At 58.9% G+C, this 14,233-nt stretch overlaps 1 protein-coding gene across 2 annotated transcripts in view; it reads left to right on the top strand.

Annotated features, from left to right (window-relative positions):
- The window catches only part of MAD1L1 (mitotic arrest deficient 1 like 1), a 325,699-nt gene that overhangs the window by 9,013 nt on the left and 302,453 nt on the right, over window positions 1-14,233 (top strand). For both annotated transcript variants that reach the window (XM_081255711.1, XM_081255710.1), the window contains exons 3-9: window positions 2,115-2,255; window positions 4,625-4,804; window positions 7,243-7,367; window positions 8,354-8,435; window positions 9,711-9,841; window positions 10,032-10,146; window positions 12,227-12,288. In XM_081255711.1, coding sequence (XP_081111837.1) covers window positions 2,115-2,255; window positions 4,625-4,804; window positions 7,243-7,367; window positions 8,354-8,435; window positions 9,711-9,841; window positions 10,032-10,146; window positions 12,227-12,288 — 836 coding nt within the window. The remainder of the gene's footprint in view (window positions 1-2,114; window positions 2,256-4,624; window positions 4,805-7,242; window positions 7,368-8,353; window positions 8,436-9,710; window positions 9,842-10,031; window positions 10,147-12,226; window positions 12,289-14,233) is intronic.

The raw sequence follows: 14,233 nt of genomic DNA on the forward strand, positions 1-14,233 counted from the left end.
TGAAATGGTGGTGGTGATAGATTATAGGGTTTTTTTTTTGATCCTTGCTCACTGGCAGAATATGAAGTTGGCAACTTTGGTCTAAGAAAGTTATAATTTTATTGATGCAGATGTCTGGGAACTTTTGGCCTGTCGGAACTATAGAGTCTAGAGTTTCCAGGGTCCCTAGTTCTCACTCACCTATGACCTGAAGGGCTTCCCCAGTTGGGAGGTCAGTAAATGAGAGCTGTGGCCAGAGTGAGCTGGTTAGAGAGCCGCGTGGCGCGGGACCTGCCTGGGAGCCCTGACCTTGGACGTGTCCTGTCTCAGGACTTCAGGCGGTGTTCTGTCGCTTTCCTACCATGCCTGGCAGGTGAGGGAACAGAGCAGCTGCAGGTCTGGCGAGTCTGGAGGCAGAGAGCAGTGTCTTGCCTACTAGTCCCCTCCCCTGCTTTATTTTAAGGTTCCTGTTTCTGTGTGCAGGTGTTTATAGTCTGCTGTGCTACGTGTCAGTATTGGCTTAAATATAAAAATATGTTCAGTGACTTTCCTTCAGATATAGTCAATGTTCCAGGAAGATGCGGCCAATGGATGTGTGTCTCTGGGACTCCCATGTGGTACCCACGCCCTCGGAGCTGGGGTCCCGCCATCCTCTGAAGAAGCTGGGCCCTAGCTGCAGACTCAGAGTGAGACTAGGAAGACTGAGTTTGGTGGAGGGTAGAGTTAGGAACTCCCAAATGTCAACAGGTGGGAATTGAAATGAGAGAAAATATCAGAGGGGTAAAGAAAGTGTGGACTTTGGCCTCCGAAGCATGTGGGGGAAGGGTGGAGAAAATGTCTGTTCTCTGGCCTGGGATTTCTCACACTTGGCACTGTTGACATTTTGGGCTGGATAATTTTTTGTTTTGCAGGACATTCCTGTGCATCGTGGGATGTTTAGCAACATCCCTGGCCTCTACCCACTACCTGCCAGGAGCAAACACAGAGTGTGCACTGCCCCTTGTGACCATCAGTTGTGTCCCCAGACAGTGCCACATGTCCCTGATTGAAATGAGAATCACTTTCTATAGCCCAGAGCATCTCGAACTTTAATGTGCATATGAATCACCTGAAGATATGTTTAAAAGGAAGGTTCCAATTTGGTATCTGTGTTGTGTGACCCGAGACTGCATTTCTGTTAAGTGCCCAGGAGATACTGTGTTGCTGGACTGCAGGCCGTTCTTGGAGGCGTTGGGCTCTAGCCCCCTGAAGACAAGGCCCTTGCAGTCGGTGATTCGGTGGCACTGTTGGCTGTATCTTCTGAGGCCCTTCAGAGCTTCAGTTCCCCCTTATTTACCTACCCTCTGGGGGACGCAGACTTCTGAGATGGGCCCCAAACTGCTGGCCCCGGTGGACTGCAGTTCCTCCCACTTAATCAAACACTAACTAGGTGTTGTGGCCCCACGGTTCTGCAGATAGAATTAATAGCTCCAATCAGTTGACCTTAAGGTAGGGAGAGTACCTGGGTGGGCCTGACCCAATCAGGTGAGTCTTTAAAATCTGGGTCCAGAGATCAGACAGAAGTCAGAGATGCAGAGCAGGAAAGGGATTCCACAAGGGTGCGAGTCTCGCTTTTGGCTTTGGAGCTGGAGAGGGCCGCGTGGCAGGGAATGTGGGCGGCCTCTGGGAGCTGGCAGTGGGCTGGGCCTGCGAGCCAGCAGGGAAATAGGAGCGTGGAAGAGGCTCCTGAGCTACAGGGGAGAGCACGGCTTGCCGACTGCACGGGTTCTAGATGTTGAGACCCTGACCGGAGAAGCTGGCTGTGTGTGCCCGGCCTGCTGACCCATGAAACCGACAGCCAGCGTATGGGCGTTTCAGCTGCTGCGTTGGTGGTGCTTTGTTACACGGCATGGGGGACAAGCCCTCACACTGTCATCTGAAAACGCACCTTCCCCTTTCGTCCCTTGTCACCTTCTCTTGTCTTGCTGCCTCCCTGCACCCCTTTCCCACCTGGGGGCCCGGTGTTCCTTCCTCCCCAGGGCTGAGCGAGGGCCTTGCTGGGAGCAGGTGCTCGGTGAGGGAGCGTTGAGTGAGCCCCTCGCCTGTCTGATGCAGCTACTGAGGACCTGTCTTTCCTTTGCACGTGACCCGGTCAGCTGGAGGAGCGAGCAGAGCAGATCCGTTCCAGGTCCCACCTCGTCCAGGTGGAGCGGGAGAAGACACAGATGGAGCTGAGTCACAAGAGGGCCCGCGTGGAACTGGAGCGGGCGGCCAGCGCCAGCGCCAGGAGCTACGAGGTGGGCTCCGGCGGGCCCCCCCAGAGCAAGGGGGGGCGATGCGTGTACCTGCCAGACCGTGGGGAGCAAGAGCGCAGCCAGCGGCCCAGGTGCCCTCCTCCAGGTGTCCAGGGCCTGCCTTCTTAGGCCTCCTGAGGAAGTGGGTCGGGCCTCAGGTGTGCTGTGTGTCCCCGAGGAGGGCGGCATGAAGGGACGGCTGCCCTGCCACGTCTGCCCGGTGAGGTGCTGGTGGGCATTCGTCTCCGCTGGCTGCCTGGTTGCCCTCTCTCTCTGTGAGAATTGGGATGGAGATCTGGCACAAATGCCAGGTGGCCTGGGGGTGACAGGCCTTGAAAGTCACTGGCTTGCATAAGAGTCTCAGGTCCAGGCTGGGTCTTGCGCAACTGGTTATAAGGCCTCAGCGCCAGGAACCCCAATCTCGGGGGCTGCTTCATGTTGCCCTTGCCTTACCCAGGGCAGGCTAAGAAAGCATAACCCCCTGTTACCCAGAGGAGATGCTAGGTTTTTACTTAGTGCATAAATTCCATGCTTCTTTTGCTTTGATTAACAGCACTTTGCCAGGGTTTTTCAATAAGTGTTGATGAGTTGTGGAAATGCTGCCAAGATTCAGGCAGAGCGTTGGACCGGAAGGTCTCTGGCCTCTGTGCTTTCCCTGAGGATGGATATCTGGCCCCCTTCTCACCTTACGTGGCATAGTCCCACTCTTTCCTAGTCCCTGTAGAAATAGCTGATGGCTTCGGGGGTGTGATGCTGACTGGATGTCTTTGACCCCGCTGTGCAGGCCCGTGGCTGTGGTGTGTTGTGTGGACTCAGTAGCCAAGGATGCTGCAGGTGGGGTCCTGCTGCCGCGGCACTGGCCCTGGTACTGCTCAGTGTGGTGCTTCCCTGTGCAGTGGGGCTTTTGCCCATGTTCTGGGTTGTCCTAGGAAAGACGTCCTGGGGGAGCCGGTGGGAAGAGGAAGAGGGAGAGGCCATGGGAATCTGGCAAGTATCGAAGTGAGTCACTGACAGTCTTTCTTGGGGAAATCCAAGGGTACAGGGCTGACCGAGCTTAATCCTGGGGCCCCCTCGCTGAACTTGCGCCTTCCTCTTGGAGAGGCCTTTCCCCACTGCCCGTGGACTTGGCTGAAGATGGCCCTGGAACCGTCTGAGCCGGTGGTTTTCAGATTGTCCCTTTGAGCTTTGGGTATCTGTGAAGGTTTTTCAGGGACTGCAGTTTGGTAGTGGGTGGAGAGGGCAGGTGGGTGGGAATCTCAGCCCTCCCACCTGGAAATACCTGTGAGATGGTGAGACTTCAGTGTCCAAGGTCTGGGGACCTGCCTGGACTGCCCCACGTGCACTTGGGACTGGCAGCCTGAGGAGAGATGCCACGTCTTGCCCTGTGACGTGCTGGCCGGGTCCCCGCACAGCCACAGCACCTCACTCCTGCATCTTGGCAGGTCCCCAGGCTTCAAGGCCTCCTGGCGGTTTGGAGGCTGTACTCGGGGTTTGTCGCTCCTTTGAACCCTGGATCAGCAGGAGGCCGTGGCCCTGGCCGTGCTTTTATTAAGCTCCTCCTTGCCGCTGGGCTTGGAGGGTCCTGGTCTCAGCACTGCCTCTGAGTACGGCAGGCCCTGCGATTGCCCGGCAGGCAGCCCTTGGCGGGAGCTTCTGTGGCTCAGCTTCCTGATGAGAGGTCAGAGCTCAGCAGAGTGTCAGGCTCCACGTAACTAGGACTTGGAGCCTTTGCCCCTGGGACTCTGGCTGCCACTTGTGGTCCCTTTGCTTCTTGGGCTGAGGGTAACCTCAGTGGCCGACACTTGACCCTTCAGACCCCAAGGGATCATCAGAGTGAGGAGTCTGAGTCCTGTGCGTTCCTTACCAGTGCAGGCCACGCGGCCCCTCCAGGGTACCAGTGCAGGGGGGGCTCTGAAGCTCTGGGGGAGATGAGGGCCCAGGGTTAAGCGCTCCTGCCTGCAGGCTCCTGTCCACGCCACCTGTCCCTGCCCGCTCGTCCACTCTCTGGGGGCGTGCCGACTCACTGGAACGGGAGCCGCCGGAGCTGCCAAGCTCAGAGGCATCTTCCCAAGGTCAAGTCTGAGTGAGATCGCTGTGCTCTGTCTCCTCCCTGCAGACAGCACTGTGAGCAGTGGTGGGTGGTGGTGGCGGGTGCCGAGCGCCCTCCCAGGGGGCGCTGTGAGATGCGGCGTCGCGCCGCTGTGGCCAGGCGCTCACCTTGGAGGGCGTCCTGCCGCGGCCTCGGGTCACCTGTGGGCTTGGCTCTTGCCTTATCGGTGGCTCTTCTCTGGGTGTCAGTCCCGTCCGGCGGGCAGCGTGGGCTGGGCCCGGCCTGCTCACGTGCCCTCTCACCGTGCCGTTCTCCTTGGCAGCGCGAGGTGGACCGCAACCAGGAGCTCCTGACGCGCATTCGGCAGCTTCAGGAGCGGGAGGCCGAGGCGGAGGGGAAGATGCAGGAGCAGCTGGAGCGCTACAGGGTGTGCCAGCAGAGCCTGGACGCGGCCGGCAAGAGGCTGCGGGAGCAGGAGGACGGCCTGGCCGAGGCCGGCGAGGTGAGGGGCTGGGGCGTGGGCTGGGGCGCTGCCCTCTCCCCGCGAGCAATCTCCCTGGGCAGAGAGGAGACGTGCTCCCACCTCCAGCACGGTAGCTCCGCGGTAGTGCCAGTTTAATTCTGCTTCCCACGTGTGTGCCTACGTTTTTTGTGTAGTTGTGATCGTAGCAAAAATACTAATTTTCCATTCTGTGGTTTTCAGTTAGTAAGTTGAATACTTTTTTAGTCTTTGTGATTATGATTTTTAGTGGTTGACTAACCTGTTTTTGGTCATTTTCAAGTGTTGTTTTTGTACACACACACATCCTAATACAGATACATACGTGGTAGATAGCTTCATGCGTGTAGCCTTTTTGTTTCTGTTGAATGATTTGGTTTGGACAGATCCCTAGCAATGGGGTTATAAGATCACCAGTTACAGTCCTCTCTGTGGCTTTTGCTACCAGTTGCTGTGTTCTACTAGTAGCTATTGTTGAGGATTCTACTTTCACTGGAACCTCTACCTGTCACGGAGGATAGTGGTGTTTTCTGGAAATACTTGTGATTCCCCGCCCCCGCCCCCGGAGATGTGCCTCTGGATTTGCATTTCTTTGATTATTAATAAGGTTTGTTAGCATCTGAGAATATCTCTGGAACCAGAGCATGGATCAGTCGTAGTCTTTATTGTGTCTTACCAACCAAAGGTTGTATAAACTTTAGAAACAGAACCCAGGCACCGATGCTTGTGGAAATTGGACTTCTCTGACCTTTCCTGTCTCTTTGCCGTGCTGCTCAAGATCACAGGTGCTGCGAGGAGGAAAATGAAACGCTGCCGGGGGAGGGAGTCGGGGCCGTGGGATCGTTGGTATTCTGTCTCTGCTGGTTTTCTCTCCTTGATAGATCTTGGGAGCAGGTGCCAGGTTATTTTTGCCTTGGCAACGCTGGAGAGCATGTTAAGGTTGTTCCTACATCTGTCTTCCGACGTGGATGTTGGCAGGAGAGGACCTGTGAGCGGCCTTAAGACGAGTCCTCCTCCCGCCTTGGGGGTGCGCCTGCCCGGGCTCTGCTGCAGGTTTCTCTGGAGGACGGGGCGGGCATGTCCTGGGCACGGCTCAGTGAGGAGCAACTTGCGGGGCACCCTTGGCACAGAAGTTGCAGAGCAGATGCCTGTGCGGCCTGGCATGGCAAGGGTTGTGGCGGTTTGGGACGGAGACCCCGACGTCGCTTGTCTCCCTTTTCACCCCGTGGAGAAGGCGTCCTTGGTTCCGAGTCTAGGTCTGTAAACCTCCCGCCCGCACAACTGTGTTCTCTAGTCTCGGTGCCCTGGTTTAGATGCCTGTGCTCTCTGAGGTCATCCTGCTGATGGCCTGGCTTTCGCACAGCTTTGTCCTCCTGGTGGTGGGCTGTCTGACTCCTGTATTCAGCATAGCGCCTGTATGTTTATTTAATTCAGGAAGAATTCTCAAAGGATATGTTCATTGTTAAATAAATCTTAAGTATCTTCATTCTTCTTTGGGTCCCAGATTGAGAGTCACTGTTATAATAAAGGAAACCATGCAGGTCGATGAGAGGGTAGGACACAGACCCACCCCCCCATCAGCCTCCCTGGGGGGCCTGCCGTGGCCTCCGTGTTTGCAGACGGTGCCCCGTGCGAGGGTTGCTCACTGTAGTGAGTTTGCCAGTCTGTCCTCTTGTCTTCAGCTTGTAGGTTGATGTCTGACTCTCAGAGGCTGGTGGGGCGATGTTTCCACTTGTTAACTTAGAGTGACGCCCTTGAGTGGGCTGGCTTTTCCTGTTGGAGGTGTGCTCTCTTGCCCCAGGAAAGCCACAAGTGGCGTCCCCTCACCAGAAGGTTGTCTGGGGAAGGTGTGGTCCGAGCTGAGGACTGCAGTTCCGCCCCAGTGTCCGTCTGGCGGACGCGCTGTCCCGGAGGCTGTGCGCTGGGCCGCCTCCCCAGGCCACCCTGTGCTTTCCCCGATGACCCCTTCTGGCCTGGGAGCGCTTCAGCCTCTGCGGCACTCGTGCAGCTCCTGTTCGTTGTGTGTGGCTCTCGTGTCATGCTGAGGACAGCCTCAGCGCCCACTTCTGACTTCTTGGCGGGTGCCCGGCTTGTCCCTGTGTAGTGTCTCGTGCACAGCTGGGCCGGGGGCGTGGTGGTGGGGTGGGGCAGTTAGAGAAGGGATGCTGGGCTGAGGACAGAGCGGGTGTGGGCCGCCACGGACTGGGGGGCTGTGCACACGCCAGGTGGGAAGGGGTGACGCGGGGCGTGGGTGTGGAGGCCTCCAGGCGTGAGGCCCGGGCCCGCCTTGGCCGGCGGCGTTCTCACTCGCGAGGCCGCGGGTCACCGAGGCAGGCTCGGGTGGGGTTGAGGGGTGGTCACGTGTTCCGAAGGAGAGGGCTCTGTCCTCGCCCTCCGGAGCGGGACGGGAGGGGACCGGCTCCTGTCTGTCTCGCTTTCAGACCGTCAGTGTGCTGAAGGGGAGGCTCTCGGACCTGCAGTGGAGCGTGATGAACCAGGAGATGCAGGTGAAACGCCTGGAGTCTGAGAAGCAGGAGCTGAAGGAGCAGCTGGAGCTGCAGCACAGGTGAGCGTGGAGGCGGGCAGGTCCGCCCCCTTCAGGACAGGGGTCCCCGCCCCTTTGCCAGGTGAGCCTGGCCGGCCGTCCACCTGGGCACAGTCGGCCCGAAGCCTGCTGGACTGCGTGCTGAGCTGGGTGTCCACTCGTTAACCATGTGCAAGACCCAGGCTTGCTCTCCTCTGTATGCCCTCTGTGGCCTGAGCGCCCGGCGTTCACGGACGTCGTGTGCACTGAAGCTCTGAGGATCCACGAGTGCCCTTCGTGTGCTGGCCTCCCATCCACAGGCTGTGGGGACACACTGAGTCCTTTGAAGCCAGGACCTTTTGTGCCAGAATAGAGTGGTGTTTCAGATGTTCCAAGAATAAGAAGCGGGAACAGTCATTTCTTCCCTCCTCTGAGGGTGGGACGCCTGCTTGGAGGGAGCTTTAAGAGAAGATGTTAGGTTTGAGTGAGATTTTGAAGGCTGCGTAGGACATACCCTGGAGCAGGGGGGACATGGGTGGGAAAGGACGTTCCTGGGGAGGGAGCCCTCTGAGCAAAGGCACGGCAGGATGGAAGAGCTCGCCAGGAGATGCAGGTAGAAGACAGCGCTCTCCCAAAGCTCGTGGCCTCTACCTTAGCAGGTGTTGTCTTAGGGGAGTTCTGGCCACTCGGTGGGATGGGGCAGGGTTGGGGGTGGGGTGGGTTAGTCCTGAGTGGGTCCTTGGCTTTGGCTGTTCCAGGGCCAGCAGAAGCTCCTATTGTGAGAGGTGTGGGGAGGGGAGAGGACTCGCAGGTGGTCTGGACTTACCCACCTGCCCTGAGACTCAGGCCACAGAGCCACCAGCAGGGGCTGGGCCCTGGACCCTGAGGCGTCCTTGCAGGGAGTGTGCGGGAGTGTGTGTGCATGCGTGTGTGAGTGAGTGTCTGTGCTGGAGAGCTTTTAGAGTGAGGGCAGTTGCTTGCTTTACCACATGCCTGTTTCTGCACATGACGTACTTTTTTCCTAATAGGAAATGGCAGGAAGCTAACGAGAAGGTTCAGGAACTCCAGGCCAGCCAAGAAGCACGGGTGGACCAAGAGCAGAGGATTAAGGTGAGTTGCTCTGTTTCAGTCCCTGGCCTGGGTCTGGGACAGTCACAGTGCCGGGCTTAGCCCCCCATGACCCGTGGGTGTTTCTGAGCTGGGGGCATACTCAGTGGCATCTAGGGGCAGTTAGCTGCCTGTGTCCACTGTAGCTGTTTACATGTTGGCTGTCTCCTTATGTGCCAGGCCCTGTGCCGGGTGCTGGGGTGTGTATTTCCGCTCCCAGGAAGCTCGTATGCTTTTGGATGAAGATCAGAACCAAACACATAAAGTAAAAAGTAAACGTATGATAACTTCAAGTACCACGGACTGCTGTGCAGATGATAAAACAGGACTGGAGAGGGTGAACAGCCTGCCCGATGTCGCACAGCTAGCGCATGACTAAGCTGGGTCTCAGAGCCAGGTCGGCGTGACTCTAGTTCAGGCCGTGCTGCCTCTCTGTGGGAGGACACGGCCGGGGAGCCATGATGGCTGCCCGCTACCCTTAGAGCCACGTCCGCGCACCGGACCCCACTCCGGTGCTCTGGCTCCGTGTACCCCCAACTCCGTCTTGTCAGCTTCCAGACCTCCCGGCTCGCTTTCGCCTCTGGTCTTCACGTGCTGTCCTCTGCGGCTCGTCCGTCTCTCCTCCCCGGCCCTCACTGCTTCACACGACCCATTACGTCTTCCCTGCCCCGTCCACCCATCTGAGTCCTTGGCCCGCTTCTCAGTATTGACTTGCCTGCACGGCCTGATGTCTGCCTTTCTACGCTCTTTGCTGCAGAGACCTCATCTGTCCTCTGTGTCGTGGTGTCCCCACTGCTTGACCCAGTACCTGGCCCAGAGCTGGGCCCCTTAGTATTTGTTGAATGATTGCCTGATTTTCAGATCCTGGTCCTGTGCTCCTAGCCTGTTTTGTGACTCGTCACTGATGAGTCTCCCCGGTGGCTCCATGTGTCCCTGGGACTACATGTCATAATGGATGGGCTGTCCTCACTGTACGAGGACTCAGTCAGGACCCTGTGCCACGGGAGTGGCAAGCAGAGCCAGCATGGGAGGGTGGGTGTCGATTCACGGAGCCTTTGCCCCGTGTCCTTGTGCCGGACGTGTGACGGGCTCCTGCCCTGCAGGCGGCACGGCACGTGGCGCGTGGGGCTACCCTGGGAGGGTCCCCTGAGGACACCGTGCAGAGGCATGGCCGGCGCAGGCTGCCCAGAGGCGGGGGCCAGGGCCGTGGAAGTTGCCGTGGATCTGGGGCAGTTAAGTGTCCATGACTGTCTCCCCTCTGTCTCTGGCCTCGATCAGGATTTGGAGCAGAAGCTGTCCCTGCAGGAGCAGGACGCTGCGATTGTGAGGAACATGAGGTCTGAGCTGGCGCGGCTGCCCGCGATGGAGAGGGAGCTGCGGGAGCTGCGGGGGGAGAACGCCTGCCTGCGGTGAGTGTCCCCGGGGGGGTTGAGGTTCCCCGGGTGGGTGTGGGGGCCCCGGGGCGGGGGAGGGCCCCGGGGTGGGGTGAGGGGCCCCGGGGGGGGCGTGCACGCGTGTGTGAAATGTGTGCAGCCTCCTCGGGTGCAGCCGTCCCCGGCGGTGTGGCTGTTTGAGTGACTGTGCTTCTGGCCCCACCAGGGAGATGCGGGACACCAACGGGCTGCTCCGGGAGGAGCTGGAGGGGCTGCAGCGGCGGCTGGGGCGGCAGGAAAAGGTGCAGGAGACCCTGGTCGACCTGGAGCTGGAGAAGGAGGTGAGCTGGTTCCCGCGGGTGTCCTGTGGCTGGCTAGGGGAGACCCTGGGTGTTCTAGTCCTACGTTCCAGCTGTTCAGCTAAAATGTGGCAGCCGCTGGGCTAGTATGGTGGGCAGAATAGTGACCCCTAAAGACAGCCCCATCCTGCTTCCCAGAACTGTGGACAAAGGGGATCGAAGGGTGCTGACCCCTAGCCTGTGGTAGGGAGGCTCCCCTGGGGATCCTGCTGGCCCCCAGCTGGGCCAGTGTGCTCACAGGTCCTGACAGGGGCCGGAGGGGGTTGGAGGAGGTCGGAGCCACGTGCGGTGAGGAGGACTTGCCTGCTGCTCTTGGTGGCGTTGAATGGAGGAAGGGGCTGTGAGCCAGGGAACGTGGGCGCCTCTGGAGGCTGGAACGGGCGAGGAAACAGGTTCTTCCCCAGGGCATCCAGGAGGAGTGTGGCCCTGCGACCCCTTGATCTGGCACAGTGAGGCCCTTGCTGGACTTCTGACCTACGGGGCTGTAAGACAGTAAATGTGTATTGTCCTCAGCCACCGAGTTCGTAGTAGTTTGTTTCAGTAGCACTGATGCTGAGTCAGAGAGACGAGATGGCTTGTGGCACCTGGAGTAGACGTTGTTTCCACCCATGGATGTGAACAGACACCTGTGCTGAGTTTCCTTTCCCTGTGGCTGCTGCTGGGACTCACTGGGACATTTTGTGGGTTGTTGTAGAGATGGCCGTGGACATCGATGCCGAAAGCATCCTTGTTCGCTTGCTGAGCAGGCCAGCACAAAGGCCTCCCGGCTCCAGGCCCAGGGTCCTTCTGTCCTTCCACACTGCTTCCCCGTGGTCACCTTCGGTCACCTTCCTTTCTGGTTTGCCCGGCATAAACCATGTCACCACCTCCTGTAGCTTGCAGTCTGGTCAGAGTGCTTGTCAGCTGCCCCACAGTGGGTTCTCTGCTAGTGAGGCATCGTGGGTCTGGAGCACAAATCCCTCTCAGGCATTGGCTTATGTGGGCACTTAGCCTGAAAAGACAGTTCCGGAGTCCAGCAGTTTTTCTCTGGATATAGTTTGTTTTGAAATTGGTTAAGATTCTGCACGTAGATTCACACTGCCTGGTTTCCAGCCCTGCTGTTGCATGCCTGCTGGCTGTGTGACCCCAGCAAATTACTTAGCCTCTCTGTCCACCTATGTAACGAGGAACGAGTGTCTCCCTGTAGGGTTGAGGATTAAATGAGTTAGTGTAAAGTGCTTAAACGGTGGTAAAGGCTGACTCAGCGTCAGCTGTAGTAATAGATTTATTAACCAGTCTTGTGCCCGGCACACGATAGGGGTCAGGAAGTACTTGAGTGGCTGAATGAGCGCACTGAACAGCGCTGTGCTTGGCCCCAGGAAGGAGTGGGAGGCCAGACAAAGGCACGCGGTCTAGAAAGGGAGCGAGACTCCGATGTGGAATGTGGGTCAGTGTGGAGCGGCTGTGAGACTACAAGGGCGGGAGACCCGGCATGCGGGCCGGGTGGGGGCACCGCTGCTGCCCCCTGTTCTTCCCAGCGGCCACAGGGGCCCAGCCCGACGTGCGCGCGTGTGTGTGCATGTGCATGCGTGTGTGTATGTTGGGTGGGGTTTGGCTCTCGGCCCCAGTCTGTCTGCACTGGGGCTTGGCATCCTGAGGAGCACCTGGAGGATGGGCGACAAGGCCGTGGGCAGCGTCTGCCCCCTGGGGCACAGGTGGTTATCGCAGGACCATCCAGGAGGCTGTCTGCCCCCGATCCCTTTCCCCAGCCCGCAGTCCTTCTGGCCTGCTGGGAACCTTGACGTTACGGAGCCAGGAATGAATGAGATGTTAAGCACGCAGTGTAGCTTCAGCCGTTGGGAAGCAACCTGTATGCTTTGGAGTGGATGGGCGCGTTTCTGCGTTTTAGCTCAGCGATCAGGACAGGCCGTTCTGGAGGATCAGGGAGGTGACGTCGTCGGTTTTGTGTGGTGCTGCTGTGCTGGGGGTCGAGGTGCGTGTGTGGAGGAGGTGGGAGGGCCCGGTGCTTGCATGGAGATGACGGGCACAGCGCTCTAAGGGCTCTACTTCCATGTCTTTTCAGAGGCTGCTGACGAAGCTGCAGAGCTGGGAGAGGCTGGACCAGACCACGGGCTTGAGCATCAGGTAGGCGGAGGGTGCCGGGGCCACAGGGTCCCCACCTTTTTTCCACACGGCTGGCACCTTTGGCAAAATGGGCCCTGCCAGCCCGGTTCCCTCCAGCAGAGGCCCTGCCTGCGGCTGCTGAGGTTTAAGGAGATGGAAGTAGGGACTCTCCCCGCCGAGGACGGGACATTCTCGACAGAGCGCTGGCAGGTGTGGGCCCTGCATTGTTGGGTTTTCTTGAAGGGCTCTTTTTTGTTTATACTGAGGAAGTAGTTGCTTTTGAGGGAAGTCATTTCTTTTTTTTTTTTTTGCTGTACGCGGGCCTCTCACTGCTGTGGCCTCTCCCGTTGCGGAGCACAGGCTCCGGACACACAGGCTCCGCGGCCATGGCTCGCGGGCCCAGCCGCTCCGCGGCATGTGGGATCTTCCGGGATCGGGGCACGAACCCGTGTCCCCTGCATCGGCAGGTGGACTCTCAACCACTGCGCCACCAGGGAAGCCCGAGGGAAGTCATTTCTTTTAGGTGGTTGTAACGAGTAGAGATAAACTGAGTCTTCAGGGGCAAAAAAGGAAAACAGGGTAATGGAGGATTGTTTCCCTTCAGGCCCTTGCAGCAGTCTCAGCTTGTCTGTTGAGCTAGTGCCAGCAGGTGAATGGCAGGCTGGGCTGCTGGATGGCCGAGCAGGCCTGGTTCTCAGACAGGCATCTTCCCACCACTCCCTGCTCCCAATTCCATCTGTCCTGCTGCCTGTCCTTCTGGGGCCACTGCCCCTTTCTCCAGCGTTGCTCCACTGCTGGCCCTTAGCCCCCAGGTCCCGCCCCTGCCCGGACCCCCTGCAGACCGACTCTGCCCACTGCTCCTGTCTTAGGGTGGGGGTGGGAGATTGGTCCTTTAGGATTAGTCCTGGCGCCTGGGGCCTGTGGTGTTTAAAGAGCCTTCTGTTTATCTGCTTGTGCGACTTGAAGACTGTGTCTTCTCGGGGGTCTCTCCTGCTGCTCTCGGAAGCTGGGCCAAGATAGAGAGCCCTCCTCAAAGGGCCGTCCTGTAATTACAGCCTCTGACTGCTCTTCTGGGACGTGCACCAGTTCGATCGCACCATGGACTCCAGGTGTTTGTCACTTGAAGATGCCCCTTTGTTTTCCTCCTGCCTCGCTGAGTCTCAGAGGACAGAGTAGGCTGTTCCTTCCTGAACTCCCCCTGCAGACCCCAGAGTGACGCAGGGCTGGCCCCAGCGAGGCCTAGATGTTTTGTGTTTCCTCCTTTTCTCTGGGCTGATGAACTAGTGGGGAAGCTTCCCTCCCGCTCCCAGGGAGGCTCACGTCAGAAGAGAAAGCTCCATGACTTTTTTCTTGTGCGGGAGATCAGAGGCCCTCTCGCGCCTGGTGGCACCAGCTGCTGGAGTGTTTGAACGCCTCAGTCAGGGCAGCAGGGCTGGTGTGCAGCCGGCTGCCATCTCTGGCCAGAATGGCGCAAGGGTCAGTGTGCTGGACACGATGGAAGGTGCAGCTGCTCCTTGAGACCTTTTGGTCCCGCTTCCAAACCTGACCACCGCCGCCCACCTCCCAGCGGCTGGCACATGGTTGGGGCCTGCGCCTGCGGGCTTCTGGGCTGGTCCCGTGCTTACGCGTGTTGTGTGTTCACCCGCCTGCCCTTAGTGACCAGGCCCTGGAGGCGGGAGGAAGGAAGGGGTGGTTCGGAGCGCTGGCGGAGGTGGGGGCTGCGCATGCCTGCTGGCAGCTCGGGGTCAGCAGGAAAGGGGGGGCACGCATTTGTGGAGGGAAAACAGGCGGTTCGCGGAGGCTGGAGTCCCGTCCCGCTCTCCCGCCCGTCAGGGCCCCTCTTGGAGTCGGCGCGCTGCTCCGGGCCAGCCCCTCGCCCTTGGGCTGGGCCGCAGGGCCTGCCTCGCCATGCTGGTGGAGGTCAGACGCACCTGCGCACTGGGGGCCGTGCACGCTGCCGAGCAGT

This window comes from Mesoplodon bidens (genome assembly GCF_964165515.1).
Source record: "Mesoplodon bidens genome assembly, chromosome: 15".
NCBI lineage: Eukaryota > Metazoa > Chordata > Mammalia > Artiodactyla > Ziphiidae > Mesoplodon > Mesoplodon bidens.